General features: G+C 66.8%; 1 protein-coding gene across 11 annotated transcripts; it reads left to right on the top strand.

Moving 5' to 3' along the window:
- Positions 1-852: 852 nt before the first annotated feature.
- Positions 853-21,183, top strand: PWWP2B (PWWP domain containing 2B). 11 transcript variants are annotated; one of them, XM_081572864.1, is made up of 6 exons: positions 853-989; positions 3,448-3,588; positions 5,395-5,486; positions 8,373-9,658; positions 9,834-9,962; positions 20,709-21,183. In XM_081572864.1, the coding sequence occupies exons 2-5, from the start codon at positions 3,469-3,471 to the stop codon at positions 9,914-9,916; spliced, it is 1,581 nt and encodes a 526-aa protein (XP_081428990.1). In that variant the 5' UTR covers positions 853-989; positions 3,448-3,468; the 3' UTR covers positions 9,917-9,962; positions 20,709-21,183. The 11 variants fall into 11 exon arrangements, with proteins under 11 accessions (XP_081428990.1, XP_081428995.1, XP_081428991.1 ...); XM_081572869.1 differs by lacking the exon at positions 5,395-5,486; XM_081572865.1 differs by lacking the exon at positions 9,834-9,962.

Here is a 21,183-nt window from a genome sequence, read left to right as displayed (position 1 = left end):
GAGCCTCCCCTCCCATTCCCCCCACCCGCGGCCGAGCTGGCGAGCCGGCGAGCCCCATTCTCGCTCGGGAAGGCAGTCCTTCCGATTGTGACCTGGCCGCGTGGCGCCCTGGCCGCACCGGGGGTCGCACAGAACCCGCTCCCCGAGGCCATGCGACTTAGACTTGAGGGCAGATCACCCTCCCTCAGCCCGCCGCAGGCAACCCGGGGCCGAGCGCGCGCCCTCCCATCACCCGGGGAGGCGCCGAGCACACGGGGGTCGTCAAGTGCTCCCCTGGCGGCGGCGGCGGCGACCCGCCGTGTCCCCTCGGTGCCCCGCGCCTCCTCGCGCCGGCCCGCCGGGCTTCCTGCTCGCGCCGCCGGGACTTCCTCCCCGCAGTGCCCGGGTGGCTACCCGAGCGCCAGACCCGAAGGCGGGGAACCCGGGGACTCGAGAAGCGAGGGCCGCGGCGAGGAGAGGGGGAGACACCATGGGGCCGAGAGGGGCAGGCGCCCCTGGTCGATCCCGGCCGGCGAGGAGGGGTCCCTGGGGCCGGGGCCCGGGCGTTCTCCCGGCGCCGGCTCTCAGGTCCTCTCGGCGGGCGCTCGCGGCCGGCGTCGCCGGGGGCGGAGCGCGGCCCTGCCCCATCCCGGCCCATCCTGCCCCCTCGGCGGGGCTCCGCACTGCGTCTCCGCGCCGGGTGTGGAGGCCGCACGGCCCGGCGCGCGTCTGAGGGCGCCGGTGCCCCGCGCGCCCCGCCCCGCGCCCCCGGCCCGCTCGCGGAGGCCGCCCCGAGCGGAGCTTTGTGACGTCAGGCGGCCGGCGGGCGGCGTCACGCGCGGGGCTGACCCGGCGCGGGGCGGGGGCCGGGCCGGGACGCGGAGCATGGAGCCGCGGGCCGGCTGCCGGCTGCCCGTGCGGGTGGAGCAGGTCGTCAACGGCGCGCTGCTGGTCACCGCGAGCTGCGGCGAGCGCGGCTTCGCCGGGATCTTGCTGGACTGCACAAAAAAGTGAGCGGGGGCGGGGGCGCGGGCCCGGGACGCCCCCGGATTCCCCTCGGGACACCTCCCCCCTCCCCCCCGCGCTGGCCCGAGGCCGGGACCCGCTCCGGGGCGGGGCGGCGTGGCGCCCGCGGCCGCTTTCGGTTTCCCCAGCCCAGTTTCGGGGTGCGCGAGCGCGGCCGCCGCTCGGGGGGCAAAAGTGGTTCTCAAAGTCGTCGCGACTTTTCGGGCGGGGGATCGCGCGGCTGGGCGGGGGGCGGCGGGCTGGAGCCCGGGCGCGGCGCGTGGGTCCCGAGCCCCAGCGCCCGCCGCCGCGATGCCGGGCTCCTAACTCCGCACGTCTGCCATAATTAACGCACTTTTCTTTGTTCAGACGCACTGTTGAATTCGGCTCTGTTCAGAATTGTCATCCGTTGGGGGGGGGCGGGGTGGGCTCCGGTGCGCTGCCGCGCTTGCCTGGGGGTTACTCACAAGAGGGGGTTCCGCCGGCCCTGAAATGCCCTCTTCCGGCTCCTGGGCGCAGTCAGGGCTGAGGTTAGGAGAGAGGACAAGCAGTTGTGTCCGGCGGCGGGATTTGAGAACACTGTTTGGGGTTGAGGAGCCCCCAGGCGGAGCAGGGATGAAAAGAGACAAGTTGCGGAGCTGCGCGGGGGCGCCCCGCGGGAGCCGGGCGTCCCTGGTGGAGGGGTCCCTGGGCAGGCCTGGGGCAAGTCCACGCGGAGAGGCACCTGTGCGCCAGCGGCAGGGAGCTCTGCAGCGGGAAAGAGTCTCCTGGATACAGTGTCACATGGTAGCGAGCTGTCGCGCAGATAAATGATTAGGCATTAATCAGGCGCTAATGTCTCGAGGCTCAGGCTGGGCCTTATCCTAAACCACCTACTCCCTGCAGAGGCCCACCTTTGCGCCCCCCCCCCCCCCCGGTGCAGGCCGGGTTTGTGCCCGTGGCGTGGATGTGGTGGGAGGACTGTCACCTCTCAACAGTCACCCTGCTGGCATTATCTTCCCATTAGATGTGCCAGAGCCATTTATGTACAAGTCATGTGATTTAACATATGGCCTCCCAGGTGACTTGTCGCCCTGCTTGGAGCCAGCTACTGCAGAGAACGCTTGGTGGGACCCGGTGACCCCCGTAGGCTGCAACACAGTCCCTCGGGAGGGCCAAGCCCGCGCCCTGGGGTGACCGAGGTCCCCTGCCGCCGGTGGCCAGCACTTCCCCGTCAGGCAGGCCGCACTCCAGCCTTTCTGCACAGCCCTGTCGGGCCTTTCCTCTCTGGCAGCGGGCACTTGCAGGAGCGCCTCCCCACCCCCATTTTCTGGGCTCCCCGACTCAGGACAAAGGAGGCTGCAGGGTAGACTCATGGCTGGGGGTGTCTGCGGAGGCTGCAGGCTCGCTGCCCTTGCTCTCTGCCTCCAGCCAGGGCTCTGGGCCCTGCGGCCTGTGGATGCCCTGCTTCAGAGATCTGCATGGCCCCCCACCCCCTTGTGGAGGAAGCAGGCTCTGCTGGGATCCCAGCATGGGAACCGGCAGCTGTAGGGCGTGTGGGCGTCCGCCCTGCCACGGCCACATGAGGCTGTAACCGGAGCCGCCCACGGAGCCAGGGGCCGGGCCTCCGTGGGCACAGCTCATCTGGGCAGCGCCCCTTTCTGACTTGAGTGGGCCCCCCAGTCCCCGCAGAGTCCGAGGCTTAACCTGGCCTCTCCCAGCCCCCCGGTTGTCTGAAGCCTGGCCCCGAAGCCCCTGCCGACCCACCTTCTCCTCTGCAGTCACCTTCAGTTTCACCCTGATCCCAGTTTTCTCCCATCATATTATGAGTTGCTCAAGTTTACTGCCAGCTTGTCAGATAGGGTCCAGAGGCCTGGGCTGGGTGTCCCTGGCAGAGGGGGACTGGCCTCAGGCCTCAGGGTCCCCAGCACCCACTTGCTTTCCCTGGAGCACTCCCCCTTCCCCCACCCCCACGGGGGGGAGGGCCAGCCGGCCGGGCCCCTTCCTGGGCGTGGGCACTGACGGGCAGAGAGAGCAGCTGGAGGCTCGGATTGCAGGCACCCGCCCCCCTCTCGGGCCTGCGGGTCCCCGAACAGCGGGCTGGTGAGGGGTCAGGCCGGGGCAGCGGGCCACTGCGCCCGCAGTGCGCCCGTGGGGCGCGGGCCCGTCACCACCGGGTGTTAGCATTGCTGGAGCGCGGGCAGAGCCGGGGGCGTCCTCCGGGACAGGCAGTTCTCACAGGGGGCCCAGCTGCCAGTGTTAATGTGAGGGCACCCGGGAGGCAGTGCCCCTCGTCGCGGGCCTTGAGCCGAACACACGTGTGTCCTTGCTGCCCGGTGCCCCCTCCCTCCAGCCCTGAACCTGCTGCCCGGCTGCCGTGTGGGCTGAGGCCAGATCTCTGAGGACTCTCGCGTCCACACCCAGTTGGTGCGCGCGAGAGATGGCCTGAGTCTCAGGCTTGTTCCCCTCATCTCTGCCGGGCAGTGGCCGTCCTGACGCACGGTGATGCAGACGGCCCGGCCTGCCGCGCTGCCCGCCGTGGCTCCTGTCTCCGCCGGGGTCCAAGCGGATGTGGGCGTTGTTTCATGGGCGACTTGCAGGTGTGCCTCTGCGCAGGGACCTCAGGTAGGCGGCCCAAAGGCAGCGGAGGCTCCGAAAGATGAAGAGGGGGTCCCCAGATAGGGGGCGTGAGGGCCAGCTGCCTGTCAGGCCTGGCCAACCCGGCACCTCCAGCCTTGACCTCTGAGCTGGGGTTTCTTAAACTTCCCAGTGTAAATCCCCCGGCCATCCCCACGCAGACTGCCGGGCCCCTCTGCTGGAAAGGTTGGGTTCGGGCCTTTGTGACCTGCCCAGGGGGGTGGGGTGGAGAAGGAAATGGCAGCCCACTCCAGTACTTTTGTCTGGAGAATTCCATGGACAGACGAGCCTGGTGGGCTCTAGTCCACGGGGTCGCAAAGAGCCGGACATGACTGAGCGACTATCACTCGCTGACTCAGTCACTCAGGGGTGGCGACCGAGGCTTCTGGAGACTCAGTCTCTGGAGACCAGCCAAGAACCCCAGCCCTGACTGGTCCCTGGGCAGGGGGCGCCCCTGCTCCATCCTGGGCACACCCACCCAGGCCCCACGGGCTCATCCCCCCACCCTTGGGGAGCTGGAGGGGGGGGGTCCCCAGTGCACCACAGGGCCTGGCCTGCAGGCCACGGGCAGACGCCTCACCAGGGGACCAGGCCGGCATGGCTGATCTCTGGAGCCGCTCCAAGGCGGGGGGGTGGGGGGGTGGGTTGGCCTTGGGCTTCTGGGGGCACCCTCGGAGAGGTGAGAGGGACACAGTCAGTTGAGTCACACTGGGACGATGCTGATGGTTCTAAAACCCTGGATGTAAGACCTTGGGAGCAGCTGGGGCAGAGATCCTAGGTTGCTATCCTCAGAGAGGGGCAGAGTTCCCCGTGTGACCCTGGGGGAGGGGGGACCGGGTCTCCCGTGTGACCCTGGGGGAGGGGGGCAGGGTCCCCCGTGTGTCCCTGGGGGAGGGGGACAGGGTCTCCTGTGTGGCCCTGGGGAGGGCCCCTCTGGAGTCCAGGCCGCACTTCCTGTCTCCCCGCTCCCTGAGCAGAGGTGGACCTCAGGGCAGCTTGGCGCCCGCCCGCCCGTCCCTCCGTGCCCCAGGCTCCCGCCCTGTGGCCAGCCATCTGTCTGGCCTGCCGTCTGTCTGGCAGGGCTGTGGGAGAGAGAAGCTGCCGTGTGTTTTGTAAACCTGCACTGGGGCACTCAGCCGGCCGCAGGGTGGGCCTCGCCTAGGGACGCGGGGCTGTGGGCTCTGCCCACACGGGCGTCCACTGCAGGGTGTCCACTGCAGGAGGCTTCCCTGGACGCCTGGCCCGGGGGTGGGCCCCCGGGGCGCTTCTGTTCCAAGAGCCCGGTCTTCTCATCTCCACGGGACGCCAGGGTGGCCTCTCTCCGTGGGAGGACGAGGCAGGAAGGACCGAGGCATGTGGGAACCAGGCTGGGCTCAGAGGCTGCTGCTGGGCCGCAGGCCTGCAGAGGGGCGGCCGCGGTGGGCGTGTGGGGGGTTTCGCACTCTGGCAGGCGGCCCAGCCAGCTCCTCCTGGCTATGGGCCCGCAGGGCTGCTCTGGGGGGTGCTTGGCCAGAGGCACACACGAACCCCAGGACGAGGGTGAGCGGAGGCCTGGCCACTGCTGTGGCAGCGAGGACGGCAGGCCAGGCCCCCGTGTCCCTGCGGGTGGCCGTGACCCCACCTGGACGGAGCAGCGGGAGACCCTGGGCGCTTTGTCTCCTGTCCCCTCGGGGGCAGAACTATTCTGCTTTGGGATCTGACCCCCAGTCAGCCTCATGGCCGAAGCTGCCTGTGCGAACTTCCCCCTTTCTCATCCTGGCTCTGTCTCCCCCACCCCTCCTGTCCCTCCCACAGCTCCCTGAGGACACGGGGCTGCGGTTTGCTCCAGGCGTCCCCCAGGCCCCCTCGGGCTTCCTGGTCAAAGCCACGCGGGCCCTGCTCCGCCCGTGAGTCTCCCCAGCCCCCAGGCCCTGGTCCCGGCTCCTTTTCTCCACCTGGGGGCAGCTCCGACCCTCAGCCCAGCAGATGGCAGGCCATGGGGCCTGGCAGACCGTGTCTCTGGCCCCAGGACCCCCCCACCTTCTGCCGCCAGGCCCACGTGGGTGGAGCCCGGCCTCGCCGGGGGCCCGGCCCCACGGTCACGCACAAACCTCAGTGGTGCCACACCTTGTGCCCGGGGGTCCAGGCGGTGCCCTGTGGGGGCAGGCTGCTGAGGTCCTTCCCTGAGAGAGCGGCTTGGGCTGGAGCCGTCTCTGTGCCCTGGGGCAGCTGAGCTGGGTGGCGGGCACAGACCCCGCCCCCCCCAGCCTGTCCCAGCCGAGAGCTGGGCTGGTGACCAGGGCACCTCACGGGGCTGTAGACAGGGCCCTGTTTACCCACCCGCAGGCGTGGGTGTGGCCGGGGCAGGGCGGCCGCTCCAGGAAGGAAGTGCCCCAGTCACGGGTACTGCCATGCCGGCCATGGCCTTGGTCCCCGGCCACCCGCCGTCTGGAAGGAAGCACCACCTTCGGGCCGCAGCCTCGTGCTCAGGGAGGCCTGCACCCCAGGGCGGGGCTCACGACCTCCTCTGCCTCCTGGTTTGATTTGCTGGGGCTGAGGGGCCAGGGGCGGGAGTCGACTGCAGATTGTCACGGCTGCCCACCACCCCGAGCAGAATCCGCCTCAGAGGGGCCAGGTCCCCACTGCTGGCCCCTGGCTGGATGCTGTGCCCGGCTAGCCCTGCTGCCCCCGTCTCCCCACCTTTCTCTCTCTGTACCCCTCACCCCCTCCTCCCTCAGTCACATTCACAGGTCACAGGCCACCCATGAGCCAGCTGAATGAGCTGCATCCTCATGGCCAAGCAGAGGACGGGAGGTCATGGCTCTGGTTCGCTGGACCTTCTGAGCATTGAAGTGTGAACCTTCTACCCCCTCCAGCAGCTCCGCCCACAAACACTAGATTCATGGGAGATGGCCTTACATAGGGTTCCCTTAATAGCCTTAAACTGGGACTCCCTGGTGGCTCAGACGGTAAAGAGTCTGTCCGTACTACAGGAGACCGGAGTTCAATCCCCAGGTCGGGAAGATCCCCTGGAGGAGGAAATGGCAACCCACTCCAGTAATCTATCCTGGAGAATCCTATGGACGGAAAAGCCTGTCAGGCTACAGCCTTTAGGGTCACAAAGAGTCAGACATGACTGAGCGACTTCACTTTCAGACTTGATAAAGTTCGATGTAATTCCTGGGTGGTGCTAGCAGTAAAGAACCCACCTGCCAATGCAGGAGATGTAAGAGACTCAGGTTCAGTCCCTGAGTGGGGAAGATCCCCTGGCATCGGGAATGGCAACCCACTCCAGTAATCAAGCCTGGAGAATCCCATGGACAGAGAAGCCTGGTGGGTTATGGTCCACAGGGTTGCGAAGAGTTGAACATGACCAAAGCAGCTTAGCACAGCGCACAGTACTGGGCTTTTACCGGTGATCTTGAATTAAACAGAAGTTGGACAGCATTCCCACGGCAGACGTGCCCTCCTGTGATGGGCTGTCAGGGAGGACATGGGCCTTTGGCCGCTGCCCTCAGCCCTGTTGCACGCAGCCCTCTTGCCCGCCTCTGCGGTCCACGCCTCTCAAGTAGCCTGTGCCCGGCTCCCAGCCTCCCTGTGTCCCGCTGGAGGGGCAGGGGAGGGGCCTTCCGGCCACAGTTCCCCGGGGCCACCTGGCTGCGGACGGAGCTGCCATGCCCAGTCGGTCGGTCTTAGCAGCCTTGGTTCTTCTGGGGAGCGGTAGAAGCAGAAGTCGCTTAGAAACTGTGAAACAGCAAAGCTCGCTTATCTTTTCTGCTGTGATTGAGTTAACACAAGGGAGGGAGGGACGGAGGTGCGTCGGTCTGAACTCTCGTCTAAAAGCCTGTTCTGTGCTTGAAAATGAAAACTAACAGCTTTTAGCTTCAGCAGCCTTACAAGTTGTGTGTCACGGCCGGGGGAGGTGTAGCTGCTGCTTCCGGAGCGGCTCGCTCATGAGATGTGACTTCAGATGTCCCCAGCACGCAGGCCGGCCGGCCAGCGCTCTGGGAGGGTGCTGCCCTGAAGCCATTCGAAGCAAGCGCGGGCATTCTGGGCAGCTCTGGGGTGCTGGCCACATGCTTGGCCTCAGCCGTGGGTCCCTGCAGGAGGGGGGCCTCCTGCCTCCTCTGGACCTTCAGGATGGAGGGGAGGGGCCGGGGGTGCGAGGCAGGAGGGGTGGTCCTTCCAGGTCATGGTGGGCGCGGGCGACCTGGGGGTGTGCCCTCGTCTGAAAGCAGCATTCAAGGGGGAGCGGGCTGACTCTCAGGCCGGGGGCTTGCTGGGCCTGGCCGTGAGTGGCCCCCGCCCCCAGACACACGTCAGCACCTGGGAACCTGGTCCTGTGGGCTCCCCTGGGGCTGAAGGTCCCCCTAGGGACACAGTCAGGTCTTCCTTCTGGGGGTGCTGTCCTCAGGGAGGAGGGGTGAGCGGATGAGGCCTGTGGGCAGGGGCCGCTGACCACACAGCAGCCGGTTCCCCACAGGCTGGGCCAGGCCTGTCCCAGCACGGAGGCCCCATTCGCCGGCTCCCTGGGCCTCCAGGTCTGCAGCTGTGGGTTCCCCTCATTCCAGGAACGGAGGCGTGGATGTCAGTGCCTGTCGGGCCGTGGGCTTGAGGGTGATCGCCTGATTTTAGAGCACGCAGCCTGCACCTGGGCTGCCCCGGGGCGTGCGCCGGGGGGCGTGCCTCCATTAAAGCCGGGAGATCCTGCGGGGCCGCCTCCCCACCGCGTGGGGGGGGCGCGGCGGGGTCCTTCCTGTGCTGACCGCCCCTCTCTGTCTCCCCACGACCAGGTCCGGCCTCTTCGGCCTGCCCCCGTTGGCTCCGCTGACCCAGGCCCAGGACGCCCCTGTCAACGGCTGCCACGGCCCGTCCCCCGCGGAGGGAGACGCAGAGACCATGCCGCTGGGGACAGGCCCCCCGGCGCCCGCCCGCGGGGACCGGCCCCCCGAGACCGCCAGCCCTGAGCCGCCCCCGCTGCCCCCACTGCCCCCTGGAAGCCTGCCCCCGTTCCCGCCCTACTTCGAAGGCGCACCCTTCCCGCCCCCGCTCTGGCTGAGGAACACCTACCGGCAGTGGGTGCCGCAGCCGCCCCCCCGGGGCGTCAAGAGGACCCGCCGGCGCCTGTCCCGCAACCGCGACCCCGGCCGCCTGGCCCTGAGCCCCATCCGCCTGCGGCCGCGCCAGGTGCTCTGTGAGAAGTGCAAGCGCACCCAGAGCCCCCCGGAGGCCAGCCCCGGGCCCCCCGCCGCGCCTCGGCCGCGCAGGGAGCCCCGCAAGCCCGAGGACCCCGACGGAGGAGGCGACGGGGCCGCGGCCGCCAAGAGGAGCAGGCGGGCGCGGCGCGAGGAGGCGCGGGCGGGGGTCCCTCGGAGCCCCGCCATCAAGATCTCCTACAGCACGCCCCAGGGCACCGGGGAGGTGGTGGAGATCCCCCCTCGCGTGCACGGCTCCCTGCAGCCCTTCTGTCCGCCCCCCGCCTCGCCTGGAGGCCCGGACCCCGAGGCTCCCAGGGACCGGCCGGCCGCGGGCGCCCCTGCCTCCATCCCCAAGCTGAAGTTGACGCGGCCCCTGCCCCCTGGGGCCGCCCCGCCGCCCCCTAAGATCCGCCTGAAGCCCCGCCGCCTGGGGGCCGGCGAGCAGGAGCCCGTTTACAGGGCCGAGCTGGTGCAGGAACTCAAGGGCCGAGGGCCCCCAGCCGATGGCGCTGCCCGCAGCAGGCTGGCAGACTCATCCTCTGCGAGCTCCGGTGAGGACGATGACTGCAAGGGGTGTCCCCGGGGTGCCCATGGCCCCGACGCCGACGGCCTGGCTTTCCTTGCCACCTGCCCCGGGAGGAGCGGCTGTGCCGGCGAGCTGGCGTGGAGCGACAGCCCGGATGAGTCCAAGTCATCCGGCTCGGACGTGACGTCACCAGACGCCTGCGACCTCTCGCCCGGCGATGGCGTGTCCACGCCCTCTTCCTCCAAGGGCGCGAGGCCCACGGTCCCGCCCCTGACGGTCAGGCTGCACACACAGAGCGTCTCCAAGTGCGTTACAGAGGACGGGAGGACCGTGGCCGTAGGGGACATCGTGTGGGGTAAGGTTCATGGCTTCCCTTGGTGGCCGGCACGTGTCCTGGACATTAGTCTTAGCCAGAAGGAGGATGGGGAGCCCTCCTGGCAAGAAGCGAAAGTCTCGTGGTTTGGTTCTCCAACTACGTCGTTTTTGTCTATCTCAAAACTCTCCCCTTTCTCTGAATTTTTCAAACTGAGATTTAACCGTAAGAAGAAGGGGATGTATCGGAAAGCTATCACAGAGGCTGCCAATGCCGCCCAGCACGTGGCCCCAGAAATAAGGGAGCTCTTAACCCAGTTCGAAACATAGCCCGGGTTCCCAGCCAGGTGAGTGTCTGCACGGGGGGCTGCCTCTCTCCAGCCATCCTGAGCCTCAGTCCGAGGCTGCGCTGCGCCTCCAGCCTGGGCCTCGGTGAGCCGGGGGTGAGGGATGCCCTTGCCGTCTGGCTCGCCGCTCCGAAACAGGTGGTCTGGAAGATCGTCCTGCTCACTGGCAACGTCCCCCCAACCTTTCGGATCACGGAAGAGGTGCCTTAAGAGCAGGCGAGTCGTCAGCCACCTGGCGGAGGACAGAGCTAGTTTATGTTTTGTGGCCATTTTTCAAAGGCCGTGAACGATCTGCTTGCTCTTCCGTTCGCCTTTTGGAGAAAGGGGAGCGGGTGATGGGTGGGAGCAGGAGGGGCTTGCTGTCTCTCCCTCTCTCCCTGACGAATGGGGTGGTCTCCCTCCTGCCCTTCCCCTGCGGCAGGCTGGCAGGTGCATCCAAGGGTCCGACTTCGTAGGAAGGAGGAAGGTCGCTCAGCTGCCTTCCCCCAGAGGTGGTGCCTGTGGCCCAGCGCCCCTCTCCTGGTGCCAGGAGGGCTCCCCTTCATCGGCCGGTGTGTGGTGCCCGGGCTTGGGGCTCTCGGCTCCTAGAGGGCGTCTGGGATCTGCCCAGGCCAGTGCTGCGCCTCCGTCTCCACCCCCAGGAGGACTCTGTGGGACCCCCAGCCGTGGCCCCACCTGAGCCTCTGTGGAGTGGGGGTGACCCCATGGGTGCAGTTGCGTGTCACCAGGTGGGGTGGGTCACTGTGTGGCCTGTCTGGTCCCCTCGTGGGCTGTCGGGAAACAGCCAGGGGCCGAGCCATATGCTGTGAGCCCTCCCGGGGCCTGAGACTCAGGGAGGTGGGGCTGTGCTAGCGTCTGATGCTGCCCAGCCCTGGCCCTGGTCAGCCAGTCCAAGGGCCGGCCCCTTCCTCTGCTGGTTCCAGGCCGCCTGGGTGGACCACGGTGGGCATGTCAGGGTCCCCAGTGGGGGGCAGCTCGTGGCCCCTTCCTGGCCCCGTGGCCTCGGGCCGGCGCCTCTGAAGCAGTTGGGGTCTGTCCTTCGTCTGGGCCTCTGCCCTCGTCTCCGGACCTTCAGGTGACCTCGTTTGGCCTGGCTCTCCTGCCCGTCCACCTGTCTGTGCTGACTCCCCGGGCAACGCCAGCCTTCAGGGCGGGTCGGCCGGTGGCCCGGGAGGGGTTTGTGGAGAGCTTGGTGCTGCCTCTGCTGGGCCGGCTGCAGCGGGCTCCCGGGACTGAAGAAGCAGGGATGAGGGGCGCGTCTGGGCTGGGGTCCCTGCTGGGATTCTTGAGGCCTCGTTCCCCTCCCCCTTCCCTGTGCCTCCTGAGTGCTCCCAGGACTCAGGCACAAACTCCTTCCAGGAACCAGGCACATCTCCCATAGGTTCTGGCCTTTGTGTGGGGTGTGGGCGTGGCACTGCCCTGGGGTGGGGGGCATCAAGCCAGTGCAGGGCACCCCGCGGGCAAGGGCCCAGAGAAGGCCCAGGTGCCTGGCATCCTGTTGCCCCAGCATCTCTCTGTTGCGGCCGCCTCCTGCTGGCTGGGGGACCACTCTGGGGTCCTGTCTCTCGGTGCCCTGCTGCTCCCAGCCCGGCCCACCCTGTCTCTGGCCTGGGGCGGTGGGCAGCTTGCCCACACACCCTGTGAGAGAGAAGGCAGCCGCACAGGTTCACAGCTCGCTCTGTTTATCAAGAGACAGGGAGGAATCTCACCAGACAGGTTTGCCTGCTGCGGGGGCCTGGGTTCTGGGGCTCTGGGAGCTTGGGGGGCGGGGGGGACTGCTGAATCCTTTCGGCGCCAAAGCATAAAGTGGTTTTGCTTGATGGGCTTTTGGGTTTTGTTTCTTGAGGATTAAAGACTGCGCTGAGGTTTGTGCCAACCAGGTGGTTGGTCTGCTGGCGTCAGCCGGACGAGGTCTCACACTCGGGTGGGATCAGTGGTCTTCCGGTGGACACATTTGCTTTCAAGGGTCAAGTGTCTGGAGGGCAGCCTATCCGGCCTGCTGTCTGAAGGGGAAACGGGGAGCAGCCTTCGCTGGGGAAGGTGGGCTCCCCGGGTGAGCTGAGGGCGCTGGAGCTGGCCCAGGGAGGTCCCTGCAGAACCTGTGTGAGATGCGGGTAGGGTGCCCTGCGGCGGTGCTGAGGGCAGGGCCTGAGTGCCAGGAAGCGGGCCCAGGGCTGGGAGCTCGGCCTCCTGCTAGGAAAGGCAGTCCCCCGGCTCCCCAGCCCAGCCCAGGGCCCTGCCGTCCCTGGGGGCCGATGGAGGCCATGCTGGGAACGTGGGATTTGGACTCAGAGAGCCCTGCAGAGAGGGGGACACGTGCCCAGCACCTCTACCCTGAGACGCCCCGCGCCTCAGGACTGCTGGAGGCTCCGCGGGAAGTGGGCGCCCAAGTGAGCATCCCGAGAGCTGCCCAGCTGGCCTGGGCCCGGCGGCCAGGGCACTGGGGAGGCCGGCAGGTCCTGCCCCCAGCCCCGTGTGCCATGGCGGAGAATGGGCACCCAGCAGGAGTGGACACGGCCCCTGGCCCCGCCCCACCCCGTCTGAGCCCCAGCTTCCCGTCTGACAGAGGCACCTGTCTGGCTCTGTACTCGGGGCTCCTCCACGTCCCCCGGTGGGGCACGGCTGTGCTCCTCACCGGACGGGCCGGGCAGCTCCTCGTGCCCACTGGTCAGGGGCGAGGGCCCCCCAGCTGTGACTGGCGGGAGTGCCCCAAGGGCAGGGTGAGCCCCCCCACCTGCCAGGCGTGGCGTGAGCCCCCCTGCCTCTTCCCCTCAGACCCCGTGGTCACATCTTCCCTCCCCACCCGCACACCCACCAACTCGCCTAGGACCAGATGCTCTGCTGGATGCAGACGGAAGTGTGCAGTCACCACGGCCCTCACCTGGTGGGCGGGGGGAGGGCTGTGACTCACCTCCCCAGATTCGTGTGTGATCACACACAGGAGTGTGCTGAGAAGGGGACAAGGGCCTCCCAGCTGAATGTCTGGTGAGGAAGCTGATTGGGACTGGGGCTCTGGGGGGGCTTCCTGGAGGAGGTGACGTACAGCCGAGATTAGAACAGGGAGCTAATATGGTGACGATGGGCATCGGAGGCAGGAGGGAGCGGAGCCTGTCCCTGGGGGCAGGGACAGACCACCAGCGTGGGCCTGGCGGGCTGAGGCCCCAGCTGTGGCCTTGCCCTCAGAGAAGGGGCACCGTGGCAGGACGGTCCTGTGTTGGAAAGATCCCCCAGCTGTGGGCAGCGGTGTGATGGGAGGAAGGCTGTGCCGTAGGACGGCAGCTGAGACCAGGACGGGGACTCAGAGGGCCATGGGGAGCGGGGGGGGGACTCAGAGGGCCATGGGGAGCGGGGGGGGACTCAGAGGGCCATGGGGAGCAGGGGCAGAGGCCCAGGGGGTGGGCCGGAGCTGCTGGGCACACCTAGAGCTCCGGGACCCCTGCGCTCTCGCCAGCCTCAGCACCTCGGCGTCGTCTGCGTGCCTGGGTCTGAGTGCGGAGGCGGCTTGGGGTCTAGCCTCAGAGGAGGGTTGGGGCCGAGTGATGGTTCAGGGCTGCCAGGGGCAGGGCGTGTGGGGAGAGGACCCCGTGGCATGGGGGGGCTCAGAGCGGTGGAGAGGCAGACAGTGGTGACCAGAGGCATGAGGTCCCTGGGAGCCCAGGAAGGGGGCCAGTGGAGAGGCAGGTGGACCTAGGACCCCCGGGGAGGTGGCAGGCAAGCCCAGATGGGATGGGGGCCACGCCTGGCCCACAGGCCCCACCCAGGGCGAGCGCTGATGGAGCCTCTACTGGATGAGGGGTCCCTGAGAGCGCACTGTGGGGGCCAGGCCATCAGGGGTGTGGGAGTGGCGCCTGGGTGTCCTGGGAGCTCTGCAGCGCTGTCCCAAGGCCCCGCGGGAGTCGTGCGCCTCCCTGGGGTGAGGGTCCCTGCCTCTCAGCCCAGTGGGAAATTCACAGGCTCCCCACTTCCCGGCAGGCCGGAGCTTTCGGGGTCTCTCAGCTGCGCTTCCCTGGGCAGCTCCTGGTTTTACTGAGCGGAGGGCACCCTGGGGCAAGCCTGGGCCCCTGTGGTTTCCCGAGGCTGCTGTCCCAGATGACCTGTCTCAGGCCAGCGGGAAATGCAGGAATCTCTGGAGCCAGAGCGCGAGACCCAGGTTCTCTCCCTGGGGTTCTGGGGAGGGTCCTCCAACTTCCCCCAGCTGCTGGGGGCTAGGGCGCCCCGGGCTCGTGGCCGCGCCAGCAGCCTCGTTGTTGGGGCCCCCTCCGTGTGGAAGCCGCGTCTGCCTCTCCCCACGAGGCCCCGGAAGGTGTTCTCCAGCCTCATCCGCTCTTTCAGAGCCCTCCTCTCATCACCCCCGTCACGCCTTTCCCACGACTCCAAGGGGGGGCCCATCGCCCACCGCGTCCTCTGTCCACTTGGCAGCCCCCGTGGGTGTGGGCGCAGCTCGTGTGCCATCTGGCTGGGCTGGGGGTCCGGGGTGAGGAGAGCGCCCTGCCATGCAGGGAGCCTGCGCACACGGCCGGTGCCCCTGCAGCACTTTCAGCCTCACGAGGTGACTCTCCTGGGAAATGAAAACAGCGACCCGGGAAGCCAGCCCGGAAACCCTGCAGCCTGGCTCCTGGCGGCCACCCCGCCTCGCCCCGCTGGGAAGTCGTGACGCGTGCCAGGTCACGCGGGCGGAGGTGGCCAGATCCTGTCCCCAGGCTCCGACTTCCTCGGGGGCTTCTCCCTTCCAGAGCTGTATCCGTGGGCCTGGCGTCCCAGGCAGGCTTTCAGTTCAGTTCAGTCCAGTCACTCAGTCGCGTCCGACTCTGCGACCCCACGGCCTGCAGCACGCCAGGCCTCCCTGTCCCTCACCAACTCCAGGAGAGGCGTGGCTCTCTCCCAGCTCTGAATAAAAACGTGCCTCCACTTCTCAGCTGACTTCCGCCTGGCTTTCAGGGAGCCCAGGTTGTCTGCGAAGGTGGTAATTATTTTGTTCCAGAGGAAACTCAGGCCTGTGATTCGAGGCCCAGGCCCCGCCCCTCCGCACGGCCTCCCCAGGTGGGCGTAGGCAGCACAGGACACAGGCCTGGGTGTGCAGTTGCTCCCCTGGGGTCCTGGGGTCCCTGCCGGCCACGGGAGGGCCTCCAGGCCTGGGGGAGGGGCCGTGGGCCCCCCAGGGCCTGTGCCTTCAGGGAAAACAGTGTCGCTCCTGCGGGCGCCTTAACCTCAGCTGGCCAGGGTCCCCACAGACAGCTCCGAGTGCTTGTCCCTGTTTCCCCCAGGGTCCGAGGTCGCTGGGCGTGTGGGCAGGGGCCTGAGCTCAGCACCGCTGTGCCCCGGGACTCGGGTGGGACCCCTCCATGGATAGTGGTCCCTCAACTGCCTGACAGGAGGCGCTTCTGTCTAGTGACCCGATCTGCTCCTTAGCCACGTGCAGCGACGCTGGTCACCTGTAGATGTGGTCTGCAGACGAGGGCCAAGGCCTTCCAGCTGACCAGGCGTCCATGGCAAACATGGCTGACCCCTTTCATCCAGGCCGATGACACTTGATGCATCACTGGCTGTGGGCTCCTCAGCCCCTGAGTCCACCTGAGGAGCACAGCCGTCTCTGGCCGCCGGCCTGGCTCTCCGTCAGGACATGGGATTCCATCTCCGTGGTGTTTCCGGTCTAGGCCTGGGGTCCCCCATTTCCCGAGGGGCCCTGGGTCCTCTCTGGGGCGTGGTGTCCAGCCGTCCTGCCTGGGTGAGGGGTGCAGGCTGTGGGTCGTATTGTTCCCAGGTCGTTAATCGCCCTTTGCAGTTCACGAACCTGGAGTTACCTGCTTTCAGGAGCAAAGAGATCATGACTTCACATTGATTCTTCTAATTCAGATTTTTTTTACTTGTTTTCCACTTTATTTGTATCTCTGTCCCCTTGTGCTGAAATTCTTGGTTCTTAGTGATACTAGCATAGTCATTTTACATGTAAAAGTTGACATTTGTCGAATGTTAACGTGGAGACTGCATCATATATGGAATCATTTGGAACAGGGAGGCCACCAGCTCGGCCGTGAGAGATGTAAGGCTTTCCTTACAGGCCTTTTGTGCCTGTGGTCTGCCCTTGAGGGGCCACGTTAGAGTCCTGTTTCCGAGTTATGCGACAACCTCTGGGGTTGTCATGGCCTCAGACACCGTCAGGGTTACTGATCCCGTCTTTCTTTCCGCCTGTAGCAAGTCCTGTGCCTCCTGGTCGGTGTCTGTAGTTCGGTGCATGTCTCGGAGGGTCCCCAGCGGTCTGAGCGTCGCCCAGGCTCCTCCGGGCCAGCCCCGTCCTGCAGGCCATCTTCCCGCTGTGCTTGCTTGCCCTCCTGTGTTCGTGACGGAAGCGGACACCCAGGGGCACCGCCCGTGGGCTCTTGGCTCCGGGTGGTAAGGCAGCTGTGCCTGGCCTTTCCTGTGCCCGCTGGCCGCCACTGCGTCGTCAAGGAAGGAATCCTGAGTGCCCCGGGCACAGCCATGACCCCGATGGGCCCCAGACCTCGGGGTTCCCCGTCACGGCTTCTTCACACCCCAGTCCTGTTGTTTGCGGTCCTGTTGGGATCTCCCCTTCGAGAAAATCAGCTCCTACACACTCAGACCCACACTGCCCGGCACGTAGGAACTCCCACAGAGGCCTGGGCACTCCGTGCGGCCCGCCCCTGCCCAGCTGTTGCTGGGTTCATGGTGCCCTGCACGCTGGGCTGCCGCACCCTGTCCTGCAAGCAGGGAGACAGGTCCCCAGGGAGGCTCTTCCCTGTGCAGCAGGCAGCCCCGGCCTTCCGGAGGCAGAGCGGTGCCCAGACGTCTCCACCCGCTCAGCACCCTGGGCGATGGGAGGTGCTTCGCGTGGGGAGGGGCGGGGCCTGGAGACAGGCCCCGCTGTGTGTCTGGGCTGATAACCCTGAGCTGGAGGCAGGCACACCTTGTCCCCACAGCAGATCTGGACAGACAGGGGGCCGCTGGCTGGAGGAAGGGGCAGCCTGGGTCTCTGGATGGGGAAGTGGGCCACGTGTCAACTGTCCACGTGTCTCCACAGGGGAGCAAACAGCCTTCCAGGCTGCGCCCCGGGGAGCCGGCATCCTGGGACCTGCCCTTTCCCCAGTACCTGGCCAGGGTCTCACCGGACCTGGTGCAGCCTGCGTGTGGCTGAAGGGACCTCGGGACTGAGCGGGGGTCTGGCCAGGCAGGTGCTTGGGGGCCTGGCCAAAGCCTTGCTGGTCTCCGCAGGGTAAGGGCGGTGGCCGTGCCTTACACCTTCCTGAGCCACGTGGACGGGCAGAGCTGTGGCAGACGCCCTGTGTGCGTGGACGTGGAAGGCCATGCTCCCGCCTAGCTGCCCTGGGCCACCCTCCTAGGCGTCATCGTGAGTCAGGCCACAGTCACCCCCCTGGGTGCTTCCTCTTGGGGAGCCAGGAAGGTGAGCTTTTCCCTGGATGACTGCCACGGCCGTGTGCCCTTCCTGCAGTGTTGAGGTGGGGTGGGGGACGGCGGGGCTGGGGGCTCTGGGGGCTGCCCAGGCTGTTGTGGTGAAGGGACAGGCACCACTCCGCCCAGAGGGAACACCCTGTTATTGAAGAGGGGTGGTGTGGGCCGGCGGGGGGCGGGCTGTGAGAAGCGACCCGAGGCCTTCCGAGAGCCGCCGGCTGGCCGCCCCTGGCGGGGAGGGTCAGACACAGAGTCAGGACCCGACCCCCCGGGGCCTCCGCACCCGTGTTCCTCCTGATGGGAGAGGCCTCTGGTCGCAGAAGGTGAGGGCTTGTTGGGGCATCTCCCTAACGAGGGCCGTGGCTTCGAAGGGGGTCGTGGCTGCTTGAATCACCCCCAGGTCCAGTGTCTCTGCAGTGATGGGGGGTTGCCTTTGATTTGAGCCCCTTTAAACGCTGAAATGTTGCGTTAACGGGGCATTTGCCGTTTCCAAGTGTGGCTGTTCCTGTGGATGCTGTGACCGAGCTCTGAGGTGGTGGGGAGGCATGGGGGTGGGCAGAGAGGGGTCCTTCCTGCAGACCCCGAGTGGGGCTGCCGCTCGTGGCCGGGAGCTTCCCTGGAGCCTTGGGGGGAGGAGAGAAGTCAGGCCGGAGCCCGATGACCGGCTGCGGTCACCAAGCATCCGCGCATGTTGCTGCAGCGCGGCCAGTGGGGTCTCTGCTCGCAGGCCTGAGCTGAGAGCAGCGATGGCAGCAGGAGACACCCTCCCGAGTCTTCCCTGCCCCTCAGGGACGCGGGCCACCGCGAGATCATTTGCATTTCTCTGTGCAGATCCATCTCCGGGGTTTTACATTTTAAACAGGAATGGAGGAAGGCTTTGGTTCCTAGTCCACCGTAGAGTGAGATGTCCCTGAGCACACCCCTTTTCGCTGAATTGTTTTTTAATCTATGTGTTTATTGTTGGCCCTGCTGGGTCTCTGTTGCTGCACGAGCTTTTCTCCAGTTGTGCTGGGTGGGCCTCTCATTGCCGGGCTTCTCTTGTTGCGGAGCACAGGTTCTCGGGCACGAGGCCTCAGTGGTTGCAGCCCCCCAGCTCCAGAGAACCAGCTCAGCAGGCGCGGTGCCCCCCAGCCCCAGAGCGCAAGCTCAGCGGGCGCGGTGCCCCCCAGCCCCGGAGCATAGGCTCAGCGGGCGTGGTGCCCCTCGGCCCCAGGGTGCAGGCTCAGCGGGCGCGGTGCCCCCCGGTCCCGGGGCGCAGGCTCAGCGGGCGCGGTGCCCCCTGGCCCCGGGGTGCAGGCTCAGCGGGCGCGGTGCCCCCTGGCCCCGGGGCGCAGGCTCAGCGGGCGCGGTGCACAGGCTTGGCTGCTCTCCAGCCTCTGGGATCTCCCTGGACTCGGGTTCAGAGTCGTATGTCTGGCATTGGTGGGCAGATTCTTTTCCCCCGAGCCACCAGGGAAGCCTCACTGAATTTTCATCTGTAGTAATGTTACGTGGACTTCCCTGGTAACTCAGTCGGTAAAGAATCTGCCTGCAGTGCTGGAGGCCCAGGTTCGATCCCTGGATTGGGAAGGTCCACCGGAGAAGGAAATGGCAACCCACTCCAGTATTCTTGACTGGAAAATCCCATCGACAGAGGAGCCTGGCGGGCTACAGTCCACGGGGTCACACAGAGTCGGACACGACTTAGACACTAACCACCCACCAACGTTACATACATTCATGGTTTGAAAGCCCACTAGTAACATGAAGTGTATAATGAAAGGATTTCTGTCCACGTTTCTACGCTTATCCTACTTCTTGTTTCATGATTTCCCAACTTAAGCGTTTTTTATGGACAGTTTTCCTGTGGAAAATGAAGATTTTGCAACCTTATAAACCCCGTTCCCCTGCCACACATACACACACGCATAATTTCTGGCTAAATCAAGATTCGGTGCTGATATTAAAAATTGCAGCTTATCCACACAGGTAATCATGACACATTTTGTTCCTCTTCAGTTCCGTTCTCTGCAGTTGCGTCTCCCTCACTGTGGGTCCTTTGTGTGTGGTCATTACTGGGCCCCAGCACTCTGAGAGAAATGGAGACCTCAGTGCCCCTGGAGATGCCAAGCGTTTCCGTTTACAACCACCCTGTGAACAAACGGCTCCAAAACGTGGTGGCGTTAGACACCACCGCTTGGCCACGTCTCAGGATTCTGCGCGCCCCCGAGGGGCTCCTCGCCCTGAGGCCTGGGCTGGGGTGTCTGGCCCCAGGCCCCCACACACACACACCCCGGGGCCCCTCCCCGGGGCAGGCTGGGCTTTCTCGCTGCCTGGCAGTCTCAGGGCCCTCAGGGGGCGGCCCACTCTCGGCGTCTGTGCCCGGCCCCAGCCCCGGCCCAGCCTGTCCCCGAGCAGGAGCAAGGTGTGAGCGGGGAGCTGCAGGGTGCGTGGCCCTGTTGTTCCTGCTGGACGCCGGGCGGCTGGGTACCTGGCCTCGCCCTCCTCCTCCTCCCAGGCTGCGCCCCATCCCAGAGCCTCCCGGGAGGACTGGAGGGCTGGAGGGCGGGGGCTCTGGTGGACACTCTCCCCAGTCTGCTGGACTTGGGGAGGCCCCCTCCCTGCAAGCCCCCTGCTTTCCTTGGTGGGGGGTTGACCCTGAGACACTGGACTGAGGTGTCCTCTGTCCCTGCGCCACGTTCACCTGCTTGACAACCACCTGGTCGTCACATGGGAGGTGGGGGCACGTCAGGAAGCAGGGTGGAAGCCTGGGCTCCCCACCCCCTTGAGAAAGGACTTCCCCACCCAGGGTCTGTTCCCCCCGGCCCCTGGGGGTCTCCTGAGCCAGGAGGGCGCCTCTGGTGGCTGGGGCTTCTGGCGAGGGACGTGTGTCTCCAGGGGCGCCAGTCACACCCACACTGGGGCCTTCTTGGCCGTGCTCCCGGCCATCAGCTCCCCGAAAGCCCCACCCCTGAGTGGCTGGAAGGTTCCAGAGCGGCCAGCCTCACTTCAGCCTCCATAGGCCTGGCCCAGGGCTGGGGCTGCCAGACCAGCCTGTGGTCCGGGTCCCTGAGCCACGGAGAATCCCAGCCCTTCCCTGGACAGGCAGGGTGGGCCTGGGGGGTGCAGGGGTCAGGGGCCCTGCCCCAGGAGAGGGTGCGGGGCGCCATGGGAGGCAGGAGTCCTGGGCTGGTGGGAGCTGGGGGTGGGGGGTCCTCGAGGGCCACGGAGGCTGAGGGTCAGGCCCAGAAGCGCTCGGGGAGGGCACTCGGGCCTGGTGCTGGCCTGTCTCTTGCCCTGGATGCTGACGTGAGTTACTCTGTCCCCTCTGCTTTCCCCCAGGTCACCAACGCTGAGGGAAGGGCTGTCCTCCCGCAGCTCCCATCCCACCTGAGGATGCTGCGAGCCTTCTGGTTGGCTGTATGCGGAGACCCCGCCCTCGGGGTCGGCCAGGTTCCAGACCTCTGCAGGGAGCAAGCGGTCTGGCCTGAGCACTGACCCCCGCCCCGAGCACAGCGGCTCCTCTCTAAGGCCAGATGTATTTATTCCCACCACACAGACGTTAGCTTTTCTGGTTCCTCAAAGGCCGGAGCCCATCCGGGAGGGCGGCTCCCCGAGGGCAGAGCGCCCAGGGGACAGGACCACCGGCACCTCCCTGCTGGCCTAGGGACGAGCAGCTGCCCGTGGCGGGCTCCGCCGCCCGCGAACCCCGACCGGGGCTCCGATCCCCCCGGGCACGCGGTCCCCGCCCGTCCCAGGCTGCCGCTCTGCAGTCAGACTGCAACGTGAAAAGAATAAACACCTCGCCTGTCGTTTG

The sequence above is a fragment of the Giraffa tippelskirchi genome, chromosome 2 (assembly GCF_054371585.1).
Source record: "Giraffa tippelskirchi isolate mGirTip1 chromosome 2, T2T-mGirTip1v1.2.pri, whole genome shotgun sequence".
NCBI classification, from domain to species: domain Eukaryota; kingdom Metazoa; phylum Chordata; class Mammalia; order Artiodactyla; family Giraffidae; genus Giraffa; species Giraffa tippelskirchi.
This window is presented reverse-complemented; position numbering and strand designations above follow the sequence as displayed.

Bases quoted from the DNA above. Each gene is read 5' to 3' on its own strand.
- PWWP2B (XM_081572860.1), top strand. From the start codon at position 3,469: ATGCAGACGGCCCGGCCTGCCGCGCTGCCCGCCGTGGCTCCTGTCTCC. The intron at 3,589-5,394 runs GTAGGCGGCCCA...TCCCTCCCACAG, and splicing joins CCTCTGCGCAGGGACCTCAG to CTCCCTGAGGACACGGGGCT. The intron at 5,487-8,372 runs GTGAGTCTCCCC...CCCCACGACCAG, and splicing joins ACGCGGGCCCTGCTCCGCCC to GTCCGGCCTCTTCGGCCTGC.